This window comes from Meles meles, chromosome 1, assembly GCF_922984935.1.
Source record: "Meles meles chromosome 1, mMelMel3.1 paternal haplotype, whole genome shotgun sequence".
NCBI lineage: Eukaryota > Metazoa > Chordata > Mammalia > Carnivora > Mustelidae > Meles > Meles meles.
This window is the reverse complement of record NC_060066.1, coordinates 173196220-173219407: the sequence shown is the minus strand read 5'-3', so window position 1 is coordinate 173219407 and position 23188 is coordinate 173196220. Positions and strand designations below refer to the sequence as shown.

At 52.9% G+C, this 23188-nt stretch overlaps 1 protein-coding gene across 4 annotated transcripts; it reads right to left on the bottom strand.

The window, feature by feature from the left end:
- Positions 1-357: 357 nt before the first annotated feature.
- Positions 358-23159, bottom strand: LOC123936810 (NADH-cytochrome b5 reductase-like). Of its 4 annotated transcripts, none has more exons than XM_045997381.1 (7): positions 23102-23159; positions 19826-20115; positions 18860-19008; positions 15297-15384; positions 11486-11590; positions 8109-8312; positions 358-4279 (listed from the first exon to the last, which is right to left on the bottom strand). In XM_045997381.1, exons 2-7 carry the CDS (start codon positions 20018-20020, stop codon positions 4076-4078), a joined length of 945 nt encoding a protein of 314 aa, XP_045853337.1. In that variant the 5' UTR covers positions 20021-20115; positions 23102-23159; the 3' UTR covers positions 358-4075. The 4 variants fall into 4 exon arrangements, with proteins under 4 accessions (XP_045853337.1, XP_045853341.1, XP_045853343.1 ...); XM_045997385.1 differs by having other exon boundaries at positions 23110-23124; XM_045997387.1 differs by lacking the exon at positions 11486-11590.
- Between the last annotated feature and the right edge of the window lie 29 nt (positions 23160-23188).

Below are 23188 nucleotides of genomic sequence, written 5' to 3'. Positions count from 1 at the left end.
CCCAGAGTCACCCGATGCTTGTAACTAGCCATATTCATTTTCTTAGTGAAGCGATGCAGAGGCAGATTAAAAAAAAAAAAAAAAAAAGCCCTCACCCCATGCCATCCCCTGAGGTCAGCACCAGCCTTGCAGTTGGTGTACCCTCTCCGTGAGCATTTGACATTATTTTGTGTTTTTAAACTTTCAAAATATTGGTATTGCATTGTCTTGCCTTCTATGATTTGATTTTCACTCAATTACTGTGTTTAATTGAGTCTGTGTCGATACATGTAGATCTCATTCATTCATTTTAACTGCTGTGCGTTATTTTACTGGATGAATAGAGTTTATTTCTCTTATTCTCTTATTGATGGACATATGGGCAGTTTTTATTTACTATTTCAAATGGTGCAGCAAAGAACATCTTTATACACGTCTCCTGGTGCACTCACGTGTCACATATAACCTTTACGACAACTGCAGCACGTTGGAATTTGTGCATCCTGACGTGACCTTGTAGGACTGCTTCACGTCTTGGAAGCTTGGTTTTCCTCACCAGTATACAGGGTAATAACATCGTGGGCATTTTGGGGACGATCCAGGGCTTCAACATAGAGAGATGCATTCTGCAACCTGTAAAGTACTCCACGTGTATTTCCTGTTTACTTCGCGGGTATTCGACATCCGGGATGTGCCGGGCACACACCCATGCTGGGGACATGATGCACAGGCCCCGGGACAGGCCTGTGATGTGCTCACCTGCCAACGAGGCAGTCGGAGAGATGCCGCCGCAGCAGGACGCATGGGAACCTGCTGGCTAGCCTGGCCAGCAGTGTCGAGACAGGCGCGGCTTCGGAGAGGAAGGGGTAGTGAGCTATGTAAGTCCTCAGAGGACGAGGAGGCCAAGGCGAGTGGAAGAGGGGAGGGCGGAAGGATGGCCCAGACCCAGAGAGCAGCCAACAGGAAGGGCCGTACTGATGAAGAGCAAGAGTGCTCAGGCAGAACCTGAGAGCTGGGGGCAAGGGGCCAAGGACAGAAAGCCAGTCTAGAGAGGCAGACAGAGCTGCAACGCTGTATCCTAGGGCAACAGGGAGCCACTGAAGGATTTTCAGCAAGGGAGTGACAAGCTCGAATCTGCACGAGATCTGCTGTTCAATATGGGACCTTGGGTCAACAATAATGCACTGTGCACAAAATCTGTTGGGGGGAAGCTCTCCTGCTAAGTGTTACTGGAGTTGTACAACCAGGTCTGGCTGCAGTACGGAGGGCATGAGGGGAGAATCTGGGAAACCCACCAGGGGAATGTGTAAGTGCTGCAGGCCAAACAGTGAGGGGGCCAAACTCAGGCAGGAGTACTTTGGCTGCCGTCCCCCCACGGCATGCCCCCAACACCATGTGGAGGGTGTGGCTTCATCGGGAGGGATGGGCAGAACCGTCCACCCTCATATTGAGAGAGGCCATCCTCATACACCCCAGCCAATCCCCTTCTTAGGCTCTTACCATCTTGCAAGGCAGGAGGTTTCCAGTCTCTGGACGATATGAGGTCTTTTGGCATACTGGTACCAAGGGCATGGCTGGTCTTCACCATCATCCCACGACAAGAGACCCCACTCTATCCAGACGGTACAGATGCCATGTGGGGTTAGGGGAAGGGGAGGGCAACACATTCTAGGACAAGAGGGGCTAATGGCTATGGCTGAGTGGCTGTGTCTCACGTCTAAAATGTCCAATACATAAAATAGGACAAAGACACAAAAGAATTACCGCAGGCCCCCATTTCTAATGTGGGACTTCCTCCCACCCCTAACTCTAAGCGACAGTATTGCCTTTGAAGCCTCTACCCTTGGGGCAGTGGCATGTCCCTGGCCCCCCAGAACTAGGCGAAAAGCCCTTGCCATCCATTCGCCTGCTATCCATACCTCCCTTTTTAGAATACTCATCCCTTTTAGAGTTACGAGTCTAATTTCTGCACTCCTTGTTGGGTTATAAGCTCTGTGGCAGAGTGACCAGAACTGCTGGTAGTTTCCCTGGTGCTGGAACAGAGTCTGGCTCATGACGGGCCCTCCAGGAATATCTGTGAGGAGCATCAACAGAATGCCCCAGGGTAGGGGAAAAGGGGGAAAGGAAGACGCCCACATTTGAGGGGCTCAGATGGAGAAGTGTCTTGCCTAAGTCACAGGAGAGGCAGGAAGAGATCACGGTTCCCGCTCGGACCTCTGAGGCTTAGTGCAGGCCTCACAGCTCACCACACTCAGGGGCTGTGCAAGGGGGCCGTGCCATGGACCAGCATGTTCCAAAGTACAGCCCATAGAATGCTGCTCTCAAAAGATTCTAGTGGACAGGACTGTCCTACAGTTAAATAAGCTTGGGAAACTCAGAGTTAAACAAAATGAGAATGATTTCATGACCACTGGACTTTTCTGATATGCTCAGGTGCCTAGGATTCTTGGGGGAAGGTCCCAGGCAGTCTTCCCATCCTCTAAGTGACTGTCAAATTCTGCCCGGAAAGCGCAGCGTGAAACCTCGGGCACCGCCTCCACATGCCTCTGCTGGGTTGTTTCCTGGACATGGCCCAGGATGGAGATGTGCCTGCAACTTTTTGGGCCATGCAGGAAAACCCCCTTTCACAAATGAAGGTGACCACACACCCTGATATATCAGTGGGATGACCACAGAACTGCTCCAGTTGTGGGGGGCCTGGAGACCCCATGGGGCTGTCCCTTCACTGTTGCCACACATGGAACCCTAGAGTCCTACGGAGCTCAGTCTGAAAACCGCCGGTTACCCAACTTTCCGTACAGGTGACATCAGGGGACCTGGCTTCTCATGCCAGCTCTGCCGCCAACTGCTTTACCTTGGGTCCATCTATTTGCCACACGGAGCCTTGCTTTCCCTGTTCACACAATGAGTCTATTCGACGGGATGCTTCCTGGAGTCTTGAACATTAATCTCTGGTGTGAGGAGGGCTGTGATTCACGACTATAACTTTCTGATTCCATGGTCCTCTTGCTCTGAGATTTCATGGCTTAGTATTCCGATTCTGGGAGCCCCCGTGGCCAACCTGAGCTGGGGCAGCATGGTGGAGGCCAGGCGGTGGAAAGTAGGATTCATTGCCCCCAGTGCGCCGCCCGCCGCCTGCCGCCCGGGAGCGCCAGGTCCCTGGGGAGGTCTTGCTCCACGGTAGGGTGGAGGGGCTCAGTGGGGAGGGCAGTGAGGGTGGGGCGGAATCAGCAGCAGATCAGTGGGCAGAGCAGGGAGAGGGACCCAGGTCTCCTGACTCCTGCTCTATCTTTAGATCTCCATAGCAACCGTCACCAGGGCTCCGGAGCTAAAGGCGGGCTGAGCTGGCTGCCTGCAGGAGGGAGGGGTGTTTGTTTCTGTACCTCTTTTGCTCAGGAGAGGACTGTGGGCTGGGCTCTTGAGCCAGGGAAGGGAGACTTCGAGCGGAGCTGTTTGCAGCAGGAAAGGCCTGGGCCCCGTACAAATAAAAGTAATCCAGGACCCACCTTGCTGGGAGAATGTGACCAGGTCACAGAAACTGAGAGCGTTGTGTCAGGCTTGAGGCACAGGAGGTACATAAGGCAAGCCCCTCCAAAGAACTCTTAGCTACCCCTATGGTCATTCCCTAAACACTCGGCAAGCAACACATCAGAGCCAGCCCTGAGACCACAGCAAGGACACGCAGTTTCCAGGGAAAGCAGGTTTTAGAACAGGCATTTCTAGGACAGGGTGTGACGGGAGGCCCCAAGCCCTCTAATCTGAGAGACCTGGGACGCTCTTCCTTCCCAGTATTCCTGCCAACTTCTACTCATCCCTGGGCCTGGCATGGACCTGGCTTTCTCCCAGGAGTCCTCCGGGACGCCCACACCCCCTCCTGGGGCTCCTGCAGCCCCATCTTCCTTCCACCCAGCAGTATGTCAGCCTGAGGGAGTCAGCAACCTTGTGGGGTAGATGAGCGCTGGAGGAGCAGGGAGGTAGACATTCACCTACAGCCATGGGGCCAGTGAGCGGTGGGCCAGGCCTACACTCCAGTCTGTGCTTCTCCCAGTATTCCAGTGGCAGGACCCTGGCCAGGGCTTCCGAAGGGAGGCCAGGGCTAGAAGAGGAAGTAGGAGTCCTCAGCCAGGCCTGCGCACAGCAGGCACTTGGCCATGTCCTTGGTAAACTCCGCTGAGCCACAGACCAACGCAAACGGCTTTCTGCGACAGGAACCAACCAGCTCTTCGATCAGGCCCTGGGCCAGGCGGCCAAAGTGGGTCTTCTCCCGGTAACTCTGGGGAAGCTTTTCCAGGGAGTTCTCCTGAGACAATGAGAAATCATGCAGGTGACTACTGGGAAGTCTTCAGAGTTTCCCCAGTTCGCTGTCCAACCAGGAAACTGAGGTGGGGGGGGCGGGGGAAAGGCAACCTTTAGCTAGCATTATCGCAGGCCAGAGACTTCTTGGCATGGGGGCTCTGATTACCCTCATAACTAGCCCGGGGGTAGGGGGGTGCTTATCCTCCCAGGTGAGGCACAGGGAGGAGGAGGCACACCCGGGAGCACGCAGGGAGGCAGGCCCCACTAATTCTCGCTGCCTCCCAGGGGCTGCTGCACCCGTCACTCCAGGGACATGTTTGCTCCCCAAGATTGGGGACCTCCCCGTATCTTTGTAAGGCTGTCCACCTCTGTCATCGTGGGAGCATGACATGTGTTCATTGGTTTCATCAGGCTTTAATGACCTTGTTGATGGAACCCATTTTTACTGAGTGGCACTGGGATGTGGCAGCTGCTCGAAACAGACAAGCTTCCTGGTCTCGCTCCGGCTTTGTGTCCTGGGGATCTGAGGCAGCAGTGCCTTAACCAAGGGGGGGGGGGTGCTATTTCTCACATAAAAAGGCTGGAAGAAGGATTCCAGGGAGCATGGTGCCCCAGTGACCCAGGCTGCTCTCTTTCTGCTCCTCTAGCCTTCACCGGTGGCTTTCATCTTCGGGATCACAAAACAAAAGCCCCACCTCCAGCTTACCCGGAGGAACTTCTCTCTTTTAAGTGGACGTTCCCCCGAAGTACAATACGCACAGAGAAAGCGCAGAAGTCAGTAAGTATGTGTAGTCTGACGATCTCTAATGGAGGCAAGACACCACATGCCCAGGATCTGAGCCAACAAAACCAGAACGGGACCGTCCCCTCTGCAGACCCTATTAAGGCAGGCTTCTAGCTTCTGGGGTAAGCAGAGAGACGCAAAGGAGAGAGAGGAGGCTGGAGTCTAAGCTCTGCCACCACGTCCCGGCTGAGTGACCATGACCTCTGTGAGCCACTGTGATGAATGCAGGCCTCTTCTCACAGCACCTCAGAGGCCCATGCCACAGAGCTCATCTGACCCCAGTGCGGTGCTCACGGGGATCCTCTCTGGAGATTTGGACCTTCCATGCCCCCTCCATGCTCTGACCCACCCAAAGGGCCCTTGTGGGCCGGGACCGTAGGGCCCACCGGCCTCACCTCTTCCTCCCGCTGCCCAATTCCTCCAGGTTAGTTAGGTTTGGCATAGTCTCCCTGCCCCAACTGCACACCCAGAGATGCAGTGGGTCTGGTTGCTGCCCAGGTGGGGTGGGGAGCCCACAATCAGTGATGGCGCCGCAGGGTAGCTGCTGTCAAGGAGGAGAGCCCCGGCTATGACAGCAGAAACACCTATGCCAGTCTGGGGGCTCTAGAGAACTTTCGGGATAGAGTCACACCCCAGCAGAGAGATATGCGGGGTGAGCAGCCGTTAGGTGAGGAGGCGGGGGAAAATGCTCCTGGAAGAGGGGATGGCACCAGCACAGGCAAGCCCAGCAGCCAGCCAGAAGAGCACGGTGCCCTCGAAGCCAGGAGCAGACCAGTGACCAGTGACACTGGGACATGCAGGGAGGGTGTGCCAGGAGACAAGGCCACACGGGTTGGTGCAGCTGTGCGGGCTGGGCTGTCATCCCGAGAGCAGTGGGGAGCCAGGGAAGGACTGGAAGCAGGGTGGTGGAGGGTCAGGGCTGCCCTTTTGGCTGCAAGAGGAAGGGCCAATTGGTAGGGAGTGTCTGGAGAGGGAGCCCCATGGGGCTGCTGCGGCTACAGCCTGGCCAGGCCAGGGAGCATCCCAGGTCAAGGGGGCATCTCCCACTCCATCGCCCCTCACCTGTCCCTGTCTTTGACAGCCAGCCCGCTCATCTGCCCGGGCCCAGGCCACTGGCATCATCAAAGCCCTGGCCCAGGGCTGAAGATCCTTAATTGCCGGTCAACTTTAACTCTGCCCTCAAGCCTAGGCTCAATGCCGGCTCCTCTGTGAAGCCCTCCGTGCTTGCTGCCAGCATCCTCAACGCCCTCCCCATGTGCTGTCTTATACCAACACGTGGTAAAAGCAGGCTTCTAGACCAGGACCCCCTGGGCTCACACCTAACTCTCTACCAACTCAGTCAAGGTTCTTAATCTCTCTGTGCCGTCTCTACAACACAGGCATGGTGGCAGCACAAGCCTCCTAAGATTGTGGTGGGATTAAATGATTTCACACCCACAGAGGGCCTGGAACAGTGCCAGGCATGGAGAAAGTGCTCAGTGAAGCCCCATCCCTGGGGCTGTCTCCCCACAGCAAGGTGAGTGCCTGGAGGGCAGGGCAGGCCATCTTCATTTCCTTATCCCGGGCACCCGGCATGCGGTCAGGGGACAGGAAGGCCGGCCAACAGCCTGGTGATGCTGCCACTCCTCCCACCTTCCCCGAGCTGGGCCCCAAGCAGAGGGGACAGGCCCGTCCTGGGTACACGGTTGGGCTGCACGCTAGCCTTTGCTTCATTCCCCGGCCTTCAGCTTTCCCGTCGCTGCAAACGCTCACCAAGCATGGCCCTCCTCATGTTCATGCCACCGGGCCTTCTGTCCCATGGACAAGCCCACAGAACCTGGTCCCTGAGGATCCCAGAGCCCTGGTACTGGGGAGGGAAAGCCAGTTTCCTGACAGCCCCCCACCTAGTCATGCTGGGGAAGATCACGCCAGTCTTTGGGGACACTCAAAGGCTGCCTCAAGTAGGAAGCTGGGGCGCCTGGGTGGCTCAGTGGATTAAGCTGCTGCCTTCGGCTCAGGTCATGATCCCAGGGTCCTGGGATCGAGCCCCACATCGGGCTCTCTGCTCTGCAGGGAGCCTGCTTCCTCCTCTCTCTCTGCCTGCCTCTCTGCCTACTTGTGATCTCTCTCTCTGTCAAATAAATAAATAAAATCTTAAAAAAAAAAAAAAAAAAAAAAAAAAAAAAGGAAGCTGATGAGAACGGTGCTCTGAAGTCCTGGGCAGTGAGGCCAACCCTGAGCAACACAGTACGGGTAGGGGCCACAGCAGGGACCCAGCTCTGGGGGCACACAGAAGAGAAATAAAGCTGCAGACCAAGGGGAAGGGAGCTCGGGGCCTGGCTTGGGTCAAGGAACAAGACCCCCCACCCCCCAACCTATGGGCCAGAGGGGAGGGAGAGGGCAAGGTGGCTTGAGTGCGTGTAGGGAGGAGAAATCCAAGGGGCAGGGGTCAGGAGGCAGAGTTGCTTCTAGTTCAAATTTCTGCAGCCTGGAGAGTCTGGAAGCAGCTTTCCTCCTGTGTAAGGGCACAGTGCTGTGTGAGAGGCCCAAATAAATGCGGTCACCCCATATCCGCTTGCTTCACCAATCCTTGATGGCGAGCATGCCTACTCTGTGCCTGACACCCTGCTGAGCACCAAAGGGAGCCTGGTGATCCAGACACATGATCCCTGCCCTGAAGGAGCTTATCCCAGCCTTGGGGACATCTATGGCCTGGCTCACTGACTCCACACACAGGTCCCCAGCCCATGTATCTGGTGAGGCCAGGGGGCAGCTGACAGGCAGCACAGCACGGTGCGGAGGGCCAGAGCTCAGCCTGGGCTCCAGTCCTGGCTTCCCCCACAGCACGGACAGGCCAGCACCTTCACCTCTCAAGCATCAGTTCCCATATCCACACACACCAAATAGAACCAGACCTGCCTTCCTTGCCAGGCACAGGGAGGCGGTCCCCACCTGGAGCAAGGATTCCTACTGCAACCCCGAGGCAGGGAGGCTACAGCAGATCCTCAGGATGGGTGCAAGGGGCCGGCACAGTCTCAATCAGGGAAGGAAGTCACAATGCTGGGCTCACCTGACTGAGGACAAAGAAGGTTCGGACGTTCCAGAAACGGGCCTGTTCCTGGAGGAAGGTCTTCAGGTAGATGCTCTCAAAGGTCTTAAAGCAGCTGACCAGGGTGACAAAGGTCTCGTCCTCTGCATTGTCTGTTATGGTCTGCAGGACCGGCACCATGGGGGCCAGGCCAGTGCCCGAAGCCAGCATGAGGAGCTCACCATACTGGGGAACAGAATGGGGAGAGGGCAGGTCTCAGTCCCCCCACCCAACACATGGCCTATTCCTGGGCTTGCTTGAACTGCACAGCATAGCACAGCCCTTCCCGGGGGTCCCACCCGTCTGAGGTCCCCTCTCTATGTCCTTCAGGAAGCCATCCTTGCTTGTGAAAGCCTACAGCTTGTGAGGTCTGTGTCACAGAAATCATGGAATCTGGAGGCTGAAATGGAACGTAAAAAGGTGTAGCCCATCCTACAAGTGGTTCAGCTGTTCTCCTACCCATCTCCACAGGACTTTGCTTACACACTTCTCTTGACAGGGAGCCCACTACCTCCCAAAGCAGATCGCTCTGTCATAGGCTGACTTCCCCTGCCAGGGAGGTCTTTCCACCTCACACTGAGCTGAAACCTGCTCCTGCCAAAGCCTAGTCTGCCACCCCTATCGCAGCCCTGCCCTCTGCGCTGCCTTCTCTGCCCCAGGGCAGCCCTGTAGAGATCTGAGGGCCCTGGCATGGATCCCTGAGCCTGCTCTAGACCGAAATACTACACATAAGTGCGCAGCACAGTGCTGGCATAGAAGAGCCATGCAATAAAAGCAAAATTTTTCCCCAGGAGGGCCCAATTCCATCAACCCATTACTGAATCCACGAATCCATTTCCTGGCTCTAGGTCTCTTTAGGAGATGTGATCTTCTTTAAGGTCAGTGCTTTAAAGGTTAGTGCCCGACCTATGCAGCAAGCTAGTCACCTCCTTCATTCTAGAGATTAGGCCTCTGAGAACGCAGCCCACGTTTCCACCCAGCTTTACCGACAGCTAATGCCTTTCACACCCCAGCATGAAATACTTCCTCGAGTATCAGTCATGCAGACCTGGGTCTAAATCCTCAGCCAAATGATCTGGCCAAGTGTTTTCACTTCTCTGAGCCTCGGTTTCCTCACGGGTGAAAAAGAATAACAGCTCCTTCCCCATAGTAACATGTGTCTCAGAACTGTCGTGAGGATTAAACAGGATGCCATCAAGTGCCTGGTGTGGATCCTGGTGCTCCCACACAGTTCGACACCTTCCCTCACTGAGCCCTGCTGCTGTCTGCACCACCCTGTCCTGTGCGCGTGTCCCCAGCCTCCTGGTCCCCTGCCCGCCTGCTCCTTCTCTTCTTCCCACCACCCCTCGGGGTCTCTTCTGGAAAGTCTTCTCCGGGCCAGGAGCACGTGAGGGGTCCTTCCTTTGCATCCCCACAGTCCTCTCTACCCCCTCCTCACGACATCGGTCACGCTGTACCGCCACCATTGGTGTGGGCATCTGTCCCCCATCACACAGTGAGCTTCTGGAGGACAGGGCCTCGTCTGTTTGCCCCATGTATGGCCCCATGTGGAGACCTGTGAATGTCTCAGACAGAAGCTCACGTGCCAGCCTCAGGGTGGTCACGATGTCCCATCTACAATGAAGGCGACTGCAGAGCGGCAAGACAGGACCAGGGAGAGGGCCAGAGCAGCCCGGCATCCCCACCGGCGCAGAACCACGCCTTTGTGTGTCCCAGAGGCCAAGTTTGTGTGGGAGACACCATGTCTCTGTCTGGTCCTACACTGCCTGGCCCTACAACACCCCTGAATGGGAAGGGCCGGGGCTCTGCAGGGGTGTTCTGCAGGCACAGGGAGGCTCCCCCCGGAAGGGATGGTTAAGACAGAGTGCATCAGGGGTCCCTTCTAGGTCAAGGGGAAACAGGGACAATTCGGATCCCTTGACAAGGGCCTGGTGGACACGGGGACACTCTCGGATAAAATGCAAGGCTGAGCAAGGCTAACGCAGGGAGCACGCTGCTAAGGGCTATTACCACCCAGACACCGGCCATGTCTGTAAAGTGGGGGTAGCAGTACCCCAGAGCTGTGGTGAGGTAAACTAAACCCTTAGCATGGACATGAGGGCCTGGTCCATAGGCAGCGCCACACACGTGTCTCATGGTGTTGTACACATGTATGTGGGCGCATGCACTTGTTACACACACAAACGTGGATGCGTGCATGGGTGCAGTGAGACTGGTGTGTCTGGGTAGACGGCCTGCAGGTGTGCGTTCCTTTCTTCTTTTTGCCTGTCTACATCTGATTTCTTTTTTTCTTTTTCTTTTTTTTGTAATGAACATGTATCATATGTGTATTAAGGGAAAAAAAACCAATAAAAGCTCTTTTTATATTAAATAAAAACAATGGAGAGAAAGAAATGATTTGTTCTTTTTCATTTGCTTTTGTTTGCATTGTTTCCTAATTATAAAGGTAGTAGGGGCTCACTGCGGACGATTTGGAAAGTATAATGAAGCAAACAAAAACCACCCATAATTCTACCACCCAGAGCTGCTACCCCTGCGTTGCATTTTCTTTTCGCATATTTTCTGTGCGTTTAAACTTTGTTTCCCAAACCTGTTGCAATTCAGCTTCACACATAGCGTTTGTCACCTGATCTTACAGCATAAGCATATCGCATCACTTATAAACATTATTTTAAAACCCAGGATAATATGCTATCAAGTACCTGTAACCCTGTGCACTTAGCTGTCCCCCGTGGCTGCATATTCAGTTTCCTGCTATTATAAGTAAAGCCTCTGTGAACATGTGCACAAGAGGCAGCATTTGGATCCTTTCCACAAGACAGACTTCCAGGAGTGGAATCACTGGGTCAAAGGATTTGAAGATTCTTAAGACTCTTGGTACACACTGCCAAGCTGCTTTCCAGATATGCACCAACTGATGAGAAATGACTAATTCTTCCTGGGCCCGCCAGGGAAGGAGATGCGCATGCCAGTAAGATGAGGGGAAGAGCCTTCAGGCTGGGATGCAGTGGGTTCCCAAGTGGAGAGCTATGGGGCGTACTTAAGGGAGTGGTCTCCATGGTTTTGTAGCTGGAAAGTGACAGTGGAAAGATATCACAGGGTCTGGCGACATAGGATTCCTGAGTACCAAGTACATGAGTGTGGATTTGCTAAGCAATGGGCAGCCCTGGAGAGTTCTAGAGCATATGCAGAGACCCATTCTGTCTCCTCCCACGTCCAACCCCAACGACGCTTTTGGGATTGGGCTTGGACTCAGGAAGAATGGCACAGTGTGACTCTACAGCCTGACACGTGGAAACCGTGGTCCTGGGGGCTCAGGTGGGAGGCGTCTCCCGAGGGCCTAGCGTGCTGGCACTGACCTGGTTGGCTTTATAGAAGAAGTCGCCGAAAGGTCCTCGCCAGAAAGCTGTGTCTCCTGTGCTCCAGGACCTGACGTACCGGGACATCAGCCCAGTCGGGTAGCACTGGGAGCAAACACAAGGAGACCTCACTGAGACACGTACATGCTGCCTGTACCAACCATGTCAGCCACTAACGTGTGGCCCTTCCGGCAGGCCATGTGCCCGACAGGTGCCATCCAGAGGACCCTCTGAGTTGCCCCTGAGTTGGTACCGTCATTCCCAATCTTCAGATGAACCCAGAAGCTTATCCAGAAGGGAAACAGTGAGGCTGGTAAGAACCACAGGGCCGATGGCCTTCCCTTCAGAGGTCTCTGACCCACAGGACCGCAGATGCCCTGCACGTCACAGCACCGAGAACAGAACTGGGTAAGAGATGAGTAACGTCAACTGACACTCACTCTCGGTATCGGGGAGGCAACAGCGGGTGGTGGGGACCGTGGTAAACGGGTGAGCACAGGAATGCTCCTTCTAAAGGAAGAAGTCGCTTTGCAGATCCCGGGATGTAGTTTGTGGGGCTGACGATGCCCTATCTTCTGATTTTTCTAAGAGGGGCAAAAGATCCACATTTTCATGTAAAATCACCCATCTCTGAAATGTCAGAAACTAATTCTAATTTTAAAACGCCGTGTAGGCCCAAGCCAAATACATGTATGTGCTGCAATCAGTTCTCATGCCACTCGTTTGCAGCCTCTGTGTTACCTGCCACTGTCTCCTGGCTGGCTGACAAAAGTGAAGGTTGTGCAGGGGATTCCCTCATGGGAGTGGGCAGTCCACATTTCCTGTGGGCCTCCCCACTGGGGGCCAGGCACCAAGCTGGGGCTACAGGGAACACAGCTAGACCTTAAGCTCCATGAAGACAGCCCGTGTCTGAACCTTGGGAAAGACTTCATAAATAGCTCAATGAATGAATGAATGAATGAATGAATGAATCAATCAATCAATCCAGATCCAGGACCCCTCCTGAAGGAGCTCACAAACTAGGAGGGACCAAAGTCTGATACATTCAAGGTAGAGACTACCTAACACCCTGTGAAAAGGACAGAATGTTGAGAGAGCCCTGAGGAGGTACGGTCACTTCTAATGGAGTAAGATCAAGGATGGCTTCCTGGAGGAGGAGAAGTTTGAGCTGGACCTTGCAGGTTAGGTAAGACTGCATTTACTGGGGACACCTGGGTGGCTTAGTCGGTTAAATGTCTACCTTTAGCTCAGGTTATGATCTTAAGGTCCTGGGATCAAGTCCCTCATCAGGGTCCCTGCTGCTTCTCCCTCTGCCTGCCATATCCCCTGCCCATGCTCTCTCTGACATATAAATAAAATCTTAAAAAAAAAAAAAAGATTGCATTCACTAGGGATGGGAGCAGTAACACAGAGAGGGTTCTGGGCATCAGGTATGGTCAAGGTAGCACAGCCTAAGACACAGGAATGTGAGGGGGAGGGGGAAGCTCTAATAGGACTGGAAGGGTGTTTGGAGTGAGAATATAACTCAGTTTGAAGGAGACTGGGCTTTGGTTACCTGTTGTGCTTTTAAGCAACCACAGCTACCTCTGGTAGTATCGCTGACTTCGCTGGGTACCATATGTATAAAGCAAGGGAAGGCCTCAGCCCTCCTGCCAGAAGTCTGGGAGGGAGGCTACAGTTCTCTTAACTTGCTGGAGGCAAGCACATCGGTTTTTTGACCCCAGTCTTGGGGAGGCACAGGCCCAGCTGTGGCTTGAGTGGCCCTATGGCACAGACAGCGCTCAAGGAGAGAGAAAGGATTCTTCTGTGCCTCCAGCACCCACACGGAGCCTGCTCAATACACACTTGTCCAACAGAACCAACCCTGAACTTCCGTTCTTCCACGTGGGGTCACATTACCCAAGGGGCCTAGGGACAGTGACATCATCACTCTGAGCTTCAGTTTCTTTACCTGTAAAGTGGGATAATATGATCTACTCTGCAGGACGGTTAGGAGGCTGAAAGGAGATGGAAACAGCTGGAAAGCTGGAAAGAGTGCGTGGTGCCAAGAAGGTGCCTGAGCGATGAGAGTTCCTCCCTCCCATCCACACGGGAGGTAACCCTAAGAAACCCGCATGCCTTCCCAATTTGCAAAGACATTTCCAGCTCTTCCCAGCAGCGGCTTAGGGATAATTAAGCATCTCTCTAAAGAGAGGCTTTCCGGTAAACGAGGAGAAAATCAGCCTTGCAGCTGGGAGAGATCCAGCTGCCCTGAAGAACTGTCTCCAGGCTTATCCTTTCAACAGAAACACACCCAGACGAGCAGCTTGGGGAAGCAGGCCATTTGGAGAGGATTTGTGGAATCTCCCAGACAAACAGTTGCGTGGAGAAGGGATCCCATCCAAGCTTCTGTGTGAGGGAATAAACACTCGGGCTTTGAGTGCAGTCAGGGAAGGCAGGAGCCAAGACAGTGCTCAGGTCCTGGAGGCAGGAGGCCAGGCTCACTCACTGGCCACAATTCTTACTCCCTGTGGAGCCTCGGGTCCTCCTGGGGTCTCAGTTTGCTATCAATGATATCTGGGGTCTCAGTTTGCTATCAATAATAATTCCCACGCTACAAGGATGATAAAGGATGTGAAAGCTATTCTTAAATACCACTGTTCCCTAGGGTTCTGTGTGGGAAATGACAATGTTGACTATGTAGTAGGTTGACCTGTATGAAACCACTGTTTCTGTAAGTCAAAAATGTTAGAGTATCAGAAGTTTCATGTACTTCAACCTAATTATTTTTCCCACATAATTGGATCTTCAGGATCTCTTACATAACCAGTGCCGACACCTTGGGTCCTGGGGGGATGGGGGCGGTTTGTACCCAGACTATTTTGTTCATCTCATCTCTACCAAGTGCCACACCCACCTCGGCTGCCCCACGAGCACCCCTCCTGCCAATCAGACTGGGTACAGTTCCCACAGACCCTGTCTCACGCCTCCTTCCCTTTGGTCATCTGCCCAGGCTGAGGCCTGGAATGCCACTTCCTACCACTGCCAATTTGTATCCCTTGGTCAAGGCCCAACTCCAACGCCCTGGCACCGTCTCTGCCCTGAGAATGGTCTCAGGTTAGTCCCATTCACGAGGTGCTCCGTGCCCAAACTTCTGCCTGCTCGCCCCCTTCTAGGCCGGGACAGGTCACTAATGGCTCCCCCAGTGTGCCTTCTTTGCCCTTGCGCATACTGTTCCCGGCCCAGAGAGCTTCCTTTTCATTTCTTCACTTCTGCTGGTTCTCCATTCCTTCACTTCAACTCGCAGCTCTAACTCAGCTTCTGCTGGGAAGGCCCGCTCCCTTCCCTGCACCCCAGCTGCCCTGGACTGGGTTGGGGCCTCCCGTCACAGCGTCTATCCCATCATCCTGCCCTGGTCTGGCCCTCTGTCCCGGGGGGGGGCACTCTATCTGACTCCTCTCTGGAGCCCAGCAATCAGTACACAGCAGGGGCCAGGTGACTCGGCTGCCCCTTCCCCTGGGCCCAGGGCTCGCTCTCCATGAAGAGCTGAGAGAGTACGAGGGAACAGTGTGACCTTCCTCAGTCTGAGCTTCCTTTTCCTAAAATCAGTCTCTGTTGGGGTCTGAGGTAAACCCCCCCCCGCACCCCGCCTCGGCAAAGGAGGAGATGGGAGAAGGCTTCCTTTACTCCCCCTGTTCTTTCCTCAAGCCAGCCTCCTCCCATGTGAACACACTGGCTTTTCCCACATGGTTGAGTACCGCCCCATCCCGACCCAGCCGCCAAATGGAGTCAGTCCACACCATCTGAAGGGCACCCGCATGGGTCGGCTCACCTTGATTAAAACTTCAAAGTATCCTTCTGCGTTGGCAGGGCTGATGGGCGTATAGGCTCTCTGAATTTCTAAGCCATCCACCTTCCCTCTGGGGAAGAGAAGTATATGGTCAGGCAGTCAGCCAGGCCAACAAACACTTACAGGTACCTCCTCTGTGCCAGGCTGGTGAGACCTGGGGCCCAGCTGTCCCCAGTGGTCCTCACTGAAGGTGGAGCAGTAAAAAGGGGCGCTGGGCTCCCCCACTGCCATGCGCTGGCTGTGAGACCCAGGCAGGTCAGTAATCCCTTAGCTGCCCCTCTGTAAAGTGAGGACAACCGCATGTGTCCCTGTGGTGTGGTTCTATGGGATCACAGATGGCAAAGTCTTCAAAGAGTCCACTGATGATGGGGGCTGTTTTTAGGACATCACTGTGGTGTTTCCTGACCTCTTCTCGACCACAGAACAAGAAAGAGAAAGACTGTTAATGTTTATTAAACACTTATTACCATGTACCAGGAGCATTAGAATTATAAGGATCCTCAACGGTGTCCTAGTCCAAAGCCTGACCTCATGCGCGAATCCTCTCTATGATGTTATCAACAATGGGGCTAGGATGATAATGACAGATAATAATAGTAGCAGTCATGTTGTAGTCAATAACTACGACGCACCAAGCATATTGTGCACATTATCTCATTTAACAAATGATAACCCAGGGGCGCCTGGGTGGCTCAGTTGGTTGAGCGTCTGCTTTCCGCTCAGGTCGTGATTCCAGGGTTCTGGGATCAAGTCCTGTGTCATCTGGCTCCCTGCTCACTGGGGAGTCTGCTTCTCCCCTCTCTCTGCCCCTCCCCCAGCTTGTGAGCACACGCACTCTCTCTCTCTCTCAAATAAATAAGTAAAATCTTAAACAAAAAACCCAAAAGGGGTGCGTAGGTGGCTCAGTGGGTTAAAGCCTCTGCCTTCGGCTCAGGTCATGGTCTCAGGGTCCTGGGATCGAGCCCCACATTAGGCTCTCTGCTCAGTGGGGAACCTGCTTCCTCCTCTCTCTCTGCCTGCCTCTCTGGCTACTTGTAATCTTTGTCTATCAAATAAATAAATAAAATCTTTAAAAAAAAAAATCAAAAGACCCCAATAACCCACATGAGGAAACCAAGGCTTAGGACGTTACTTGCTTGAGGTCACACAGCTAAATTCCATCCTTAGCTCTGACTGACTCCAGAGTGGGGTTCCTCACACAACACTTCAGAGCTTCCCAGAAACACCCAAGCACTCCTCTTTTGAATCCTACTGTGTGTAAAACTTTCTTCTTGGACATGTGGAAAGATTAAAAAGACCCCACCCTGGGGCGCCTAGGTGGCTCATTTGGTTAAGCGTCCAACTCTGGTTTTGGCTCAGGTCATGATCTCAGGGTCCTGGCACCATGCCCCCATTTAGACTCTGTGCTCACTAGGAAGTCTACTTGAGATTCTCACCCTCTGCCCCTTCCCCTACTTGGGCATGTACTCTCTCTCTCAAACAAGTAAATAAATTTTTTTAAAAAGATGCCTGGGTGGCTCAGTCAGTTAAGCATCTGTCTTTGGCTCAGGTCATGATCCTGAGATGGAGTCCCACAACAAGGTGCTTGCTCAGCAGGGAGCCTGCTTCTCCCTCTGCCTGCCACTGCCCCCTGCTCCCTTCTCTCTCTCTCTCTTTGACGAATAAATAAATAAAATCTTTAAAATAAGGGGCTCCTGGGCGGCTTAGTCGTTAAGTGTCTGCCTTTAGCTCAGGCCATGATCTGACGGTCCGAGTTAGGCTCGAGTTGGGCTCCCTGCTCAGCTGGAAGCCTCTTTCTCCCTCTACCACTGGCCTTACTTGTGTTCCCTCTCTAGCTGTTTCTCTGTCAAATAAATAAATAAGTAAATAAATAAATATCTTTAAAGTCTTTAAAATGATAAAAAATTAAAAGGCCCCATCTTAATGCATCACAAGCGAGAAGCTAGACAGAAATATTCGAGGAACACTTGGGGAACAAACAGGGAAATAAGAAACACAACCTGTGGCCTGGCTTGGATGCCAGGAGCACTATGACCTCTGCTGTCACAGAGGTAAACACAGACACGCTCCAGACGGAGGGACCACTCTCATCCAGGGAGCTTCAGGAGGCCTCCTAGAACTTTTGTTACCCTCCTGGCTATGAAAAAGGCAGGCCACTCACAGGTGAAAATGGGGACAGGATGGGAAGGAATTCCAGGCAGAGGGCACAGCCCAGGCAAAAGCTTAGAGGTAGGAACGCAGGGTGAGGTAGGAAACGCAGAGCAAGCCAGGAACTGGTGGGTGGGTCACAGGGCTGGAGCAAAGCACATGTGTGAGGAAGGAGCAGGGAGGACTCGGTGGGAAAGGAAACTGGAACCTTGGGAGCCTCCTTAGGACACGAGAAAGGAGTGACACGGTTAGCTACCTATGTTAGGAATGTCACTGGAGCAGCAGAGAGGGTGGAGGAGAGGGGCCAAGCTAGGGACAGGGAGTGCTGGGCAGCCCTGACTTATGGATGGAGGGTTGCATGGGGCTGTGACTTGCCCTGGAGCCACTGGGATAGTGAGCTTTCGTGACAGCCAGCCAGGCCACAGGCTGGACACACTGGGTGCAAACACCGGGGGATGGCATGAGGCAAGTGGCTAGAGTGTGACCCATAGTAAGACATTCTCCTTGTCCTCTGTTGGCTTTGCTGGTTCCCCCCTTCTTGCCAATACCACAAATGCTAGAGATGCCAGGGTTCGGTCCTCCATCCTTCCCTCTTTCCACTCCACATACACCCCCAAATGCTGCCCAGGTGCTGGCTGGTGATTCCCACACTCACATCTAGAGCTCATCTCTCTCTGCTGAGCCTCAGACCCAGAGTCAACCACCTAGCAGATGCCTCCCCCTGCAGGTCCCAAAGGGTCTTGTCCCTGGGCCAGTGTGGGAGAGTGCAGAGGGAGGGGGTCAAAGTTGGGGGAGAGGGCAGAAGGAGGCTGGGAAGAGGAAGGAACTTCAGAGGACTGGTAGTGTAGCTGGGCAGTCAGGCTGGGGGTTTGAATCCTGGCTGCAGGACTTACTGGCTGTGTGATCTTGGGCAAGTCCCTTATTCTCAAGGACAAGTGTCCTTCCTCTCAACTGGCACTAATATTGGATTCATGCCACAGACTCTAGAGCCAGACTGCTTGCCTTCAAATTGTGGCTCCAGCATTTCTTAACTGTGTGACGTTGGGGAAGTTACTGAACCTCTCTGACTTCAGTTTCCTCTTGCGAATGATAATGGTACCTTCCGTACAGGGTTTTGTGAGGATGCAGTGAATTCCTAGGTGTTCTAGGAGGCAGTCCTAGCACACAGAACTGTGTGCTGGAGAGTAAATGCCACAGAAGTGTTTGCTGTTACTGTTGCTGCTGTTAGTTGTTATGAAAACACAATCCCAGAATCCTCTGAGTCAGGGGGCACTACGTTTGTCTTAAGGGTGATCAAGGGAGGCTTAAGGGAGGCTAAGCAAGTAGCCCTCAGCCACACAGCAAGCAAATGGCCAAGCAGGGCTGCGAAGCTTTGGCCTCCCACTACCTGAGTGTACCGTAGGACGAGGTGCTGGCCAGGCCGCAGGCCAAGCTGGCAGTTCCTGGGGAGTGCAAACCGAACATGGTAAGTGTCCTCGGTGAGTCTGTCCATGGCACTGATGCGGAAGGCCAGGAAGGTCTCTGGGCTCAGCTTGGACGGACAGCTCTGTAACAGGAAAATATCCAACAGCTAGGACCTGGGGCCCAGCAGACGTGCAAGCAGGCGCAAGCACCCTTCTAGCTTTCCCTTCTGGACAGGCTATCTCTCTGTGGACAGTTTTTTGAGTAGTCCCACCTCACTTCCCTTTCATGTTCTGATCAAAGAAGGCCTGAGCTTTTCACACTGAGCTTCTCCTACTTGGAAGCCTTCTGCAGCTCCGCCAGCCCCAGGATCAAGTGCAGCCTCCTTGGCTGGACACTCCAGGGCCCTGTGGATGAACCTCAAGCCTCCTTTTCTTCTCTGTTCTACCAAGAATGCCTTGCTGTTTCCTGTCTGGGAGTCTTTATTTGCTCAAGCTGTGCCCTTTATCCAGAATACTCATCTCCAATGTATGAAATACCTACTCATCCTTCAAACCTGCTAAAAATCCCGATTTGATGGGACCTTAAGATGATCTAATCTAATATCCTTATTTTCCATGTGGGGAGACTGAGGCCTGAGTGGTAGTGGCTTCCTTGTCCAAAGTCACAGCCTGAGCAGGAATTCAAATTCATGGCTTCTAAGTCTCAGCCCACCACCTTTAACATTCCACTCACTTGCACCTCCTCCAGGAAGTCTTCTCTGAATGTCATGACTCAGATCTCTCTCCTATAAAATGCCCAAACCTCATTCACGCCTGGGCCGACCCCATGCCTAGTTCCGGGCCAGGCTTTGAACCCCAATCTCTCTGGCGTGCAGAGTCAGGGAAATCTTCCCCACACGGGCGCAGGGTGCCGACACTGCCACCTTGACCCATCTTGGCTGAGGAGCAGCCCTCCCTCACCTGTGACTCCTCCCCACTCAGCAGGCTCCTGTCCTTGCTGGCTCGGGCTGCCTCCCACTTTGCCAGCTCTCGGTGATAGAGGTCAAACACACAAGGTGAGCAGCCACTGCCACAGCACTGGGAGGGCAATGGCTCCACCGGCCGAAGCTGCAGCCAGGCTTCCTCGTCGGCATCCTCCTCCCTCTCATCCATCATTGGTGGGGCTTGAGCAGCCTGGGAGGGACAACTTGGTGCTCTTCCCAGATCAGGTCCGACTCTGAGGCCACAGGCCCGGGCCCTCCCCCGTTGGCCTGAGAGAAAGGGAAACAGGTGGGTTATACTCTGGTCACCTTGGTTGCTCCCATTTGCCCTGAGGCCCGCAGGTGCCCAACTCTGTGTGAGCACTGGGTCAGGGAGGACTCACCCTGAATCCTGCTGCCTGGAAGGGGAGGCAGACAGACAGGGCTCAATGATCAGAGCTGGCACCCAAAGTTTCCTGATTTCTTCCTGTGCTTTGGGTGCCGGATAAGCACTTTACATAGAAAAGCGCATTGAATTTAAAAAATAGTTTAAATGAGAAAATACAATAGTTACGTACAATTTAACGGTTATCAAAATTATTTAGAAGTTAAAATGTTAGAAAGGAACACCTTTGTAACTACCACATTGTCTAGTACAAAGAACCTGGCTAGTGACCCAGAACCCCCTCATCAGTATCCCTTCCTGAGCACCTCCCATCCCCCACAAAGTAACCATCATCCTGACCTTTGGTATAATCATTCCCTTGCTTTTCCTTAGTTTTGCCCCCTTTGTGTAGAAACTTAACCACTGTAGTTCAGCTTTGCCGGCTTTTTACTTTTATGTCAACAGAATCATACCAATGTATTCTTTTGTGTCTAGTTTCTTTTTTAAATAGTATATATTTTTTGGATTTTAAAATTATTTTTGCGAGAGAAAGAGAGATTGAGCATGAGTGGAGGAAGGGGGCAAGGGGAGAAGCAGACTCCCCACTGAGCAAGGAGCCTGATGAGGGACTCGATCCCAGGAACCTGGGATCATGACCTGAGCTGAAGGCAGACGCTTCAGCAACTGAGCCACCCAGATCCCCTTTTGTCTAATTTCTTTCCTTCAGGTAAGTCACCCACCAAACTGCTGCATTTAATTTAATCCTTATAATGAGGCTGGTACTAGAGATGTCATTTTTTAAATAGGAAAACTGGGGTCTGGGGGCGGTTAATAACATACCCAAGGTCACCTAACTCCTAAGACAGGGAGGTCTGGTTTCTCGGTTACCAATCACTTCCCGTGATTCCTAATCTTTAAGACCTTTTCTACTTATCCCGCTTCCCATGTCCATTTACACTGGAGCTTCCCATGGTCCCAGAGGATGCGCTTGCAGTCTCTCCCTACACCATCCATCAGCATACCTGCCACCAGTTCTGATCACACCAGTCTCCTGTTTAGCAACCTTTAATAGCTCCCCAGTTGCCTTCTGGCTTGAATCCAATCTTCCTGCCTGGTCCCCAGGCTCCTTCTGATCAGAACTTGTCCAAATCCTCTTACCACTTGGTTTTAGAAGGGCAGTCCCTCTGTGTGCAATACATCTTTCTCTTACACAAGAAAGGGTTTGGTTTCAGAAAACTTGGATCTACTGTTTATGAGCTCTATGACTTCAGGAAGGTTTAGCAGGCTGCAACCCCCTTGAGGACAAGGATGCTGTCTTATTCTTTCTCTGTTCTACCACTAAGCACAAGGCTGGCTTATGGAAGGCACCAGTGAATGGTGAATGTTCATTCAGTTTATAGAAAAGGTCTGAGAGCCAGGCACAGTGCTACATGCTGGGACACAAGACGTAAATAGGATACGGGCTCTCTACCTTTAGAGAGCTTGCAGCCTAGCATGGTGTCATAATAATGCAACCCGTTTTTATTTTGTGCTATGGACCAGGTGCGTGTGGTGAGCGAATGAAGTCTGGAGCCCTCTTTATGCTTTTTTTACTCCTGAAGTTTTTGTAAGATAAAGTGAGAGAAGGGAAGAGGGTTATTCCTATCAGTGTTTGCCTTAAGCTTACCTTCTCCGTGTCTTAACTACCCTACTTTCTTTGGTATTTTGGAAATCGGCAGAGAAGTTGGCCAAGTCTGACATGAACTTTAAAGACCTGATTCCTGCCTCCTCCTGGCCTCACCTCTTTCTTCAGTCTCAGACGCACTACTTTTTTTTTTTTTTTTTAAAGATTTATTTATTTATTTATTTGACAGAGAGAAATCACAAGAGAGGCAGGCAGAGAGAGAGGGAGAAGCAGGCTCCCTGCCCAGCAGGGAGCCCGATGCGGGACTCGATCCCAGGACCCCGAGATCATGACCCGAGCTGAAGGCAGCGACTCAACCCACTGAGCCACCCAAGCGCCCCTCAGACGCACTACTTTAAGCCAGGTCTTGACACATCCTGTTGTCCCTGGTGGGATGATTCTCCCCACCCTTCAGGCCTTCTTAAAGGTCACTTCTTCTCACTCTATTTAGTTCAATTATGTATTGATTCATTTAGCATGTATTTACTAGTGCTAGGTACTCATCTAGGTGCAAGGGATAGAGCAGCGAGGAAGCAAACCCCCCTGCACTCATGGAGTTTACATTCTGGTGGAAGAGACAGTCATTAGACAAGATCAAGATGGAAAACGCGACATGTAGTGTTAAGTGCTAAAAAGAGAAAGGGGGAAAGGAATAGGAAATACGCGTGCGTGTTCCAATTGCTTATTTATTTACTTTCTGCCCATACGCTCTACATCCCATAGCTATTTTATTCACCAACGCAAACCCGACGCTCACCACTGCGCCTGACACACTGCAATCATTTGATTAAACCGGTGCTCCTTTGCACAAGGAGCAAAGAACACCTCCATAGCTCAGGCCTTGTTTCTAGGAGGCAGACAGGGAAACCCCGAGGAAACGGGAGGAAACTAGATTCCTCTTCACGTCGGGGAAGGGGCGCGCAGTCGGATGCGGCGCTGGTGTGGTGGCCAGGGCCACTCTCGGACTCCGGGAGGGGCAGCGGTCAAGGTAGCGTGGGAAGTGAGTGGTGAGGCAAGAAACTTCAGTGCACCCACTTCGGGCCGGGAGCTGTGCAGGCACGCTAACAACGCATTTCTAACCCATTTTTACAGTGAGGGACACTGGGGATCGGAGGGAAGTGCCCTGGCCAAGCTTCAGCTGCCCATAAGCGGTCAAGGTTGCCCTAAATTAGGGTTTGAAGTACTGGTATTCTAACACTGGTCCCATTGCAGCCTCTAAGACCACTCACCTACACACCTGCGCCTCCCCTCGAGACGCTTTCCTCCAGGTGCCGCCCGCCCCCAACAGCTCCGGGAGGCGGGAAGAGGGTCTCACC

Coding starts and splice junctions, on each gene's coding strand:
- LOC123936810 (XM_045997381.1), bottom strand. CDS start 20,020: ATGATGGATGAGAGGGAGGAGGATGCCGACGAGGAAGCCTGGCTGCAG. Junction 15,385..18,859: donor GGCCAGCACCTCGTCCTACG/GTACACTCAGGT, acceptor TCTCTTCCCCAG/AGGGAAGGTGGATGGCTTAG. Junction 4,280..8,108: donor CCTTCTTTGTCCTCAGTCAG/GTGAGCCCAGCA, acceptor TCATTGTCTCAG/GAGAACTCCCTGGAAAAGCT.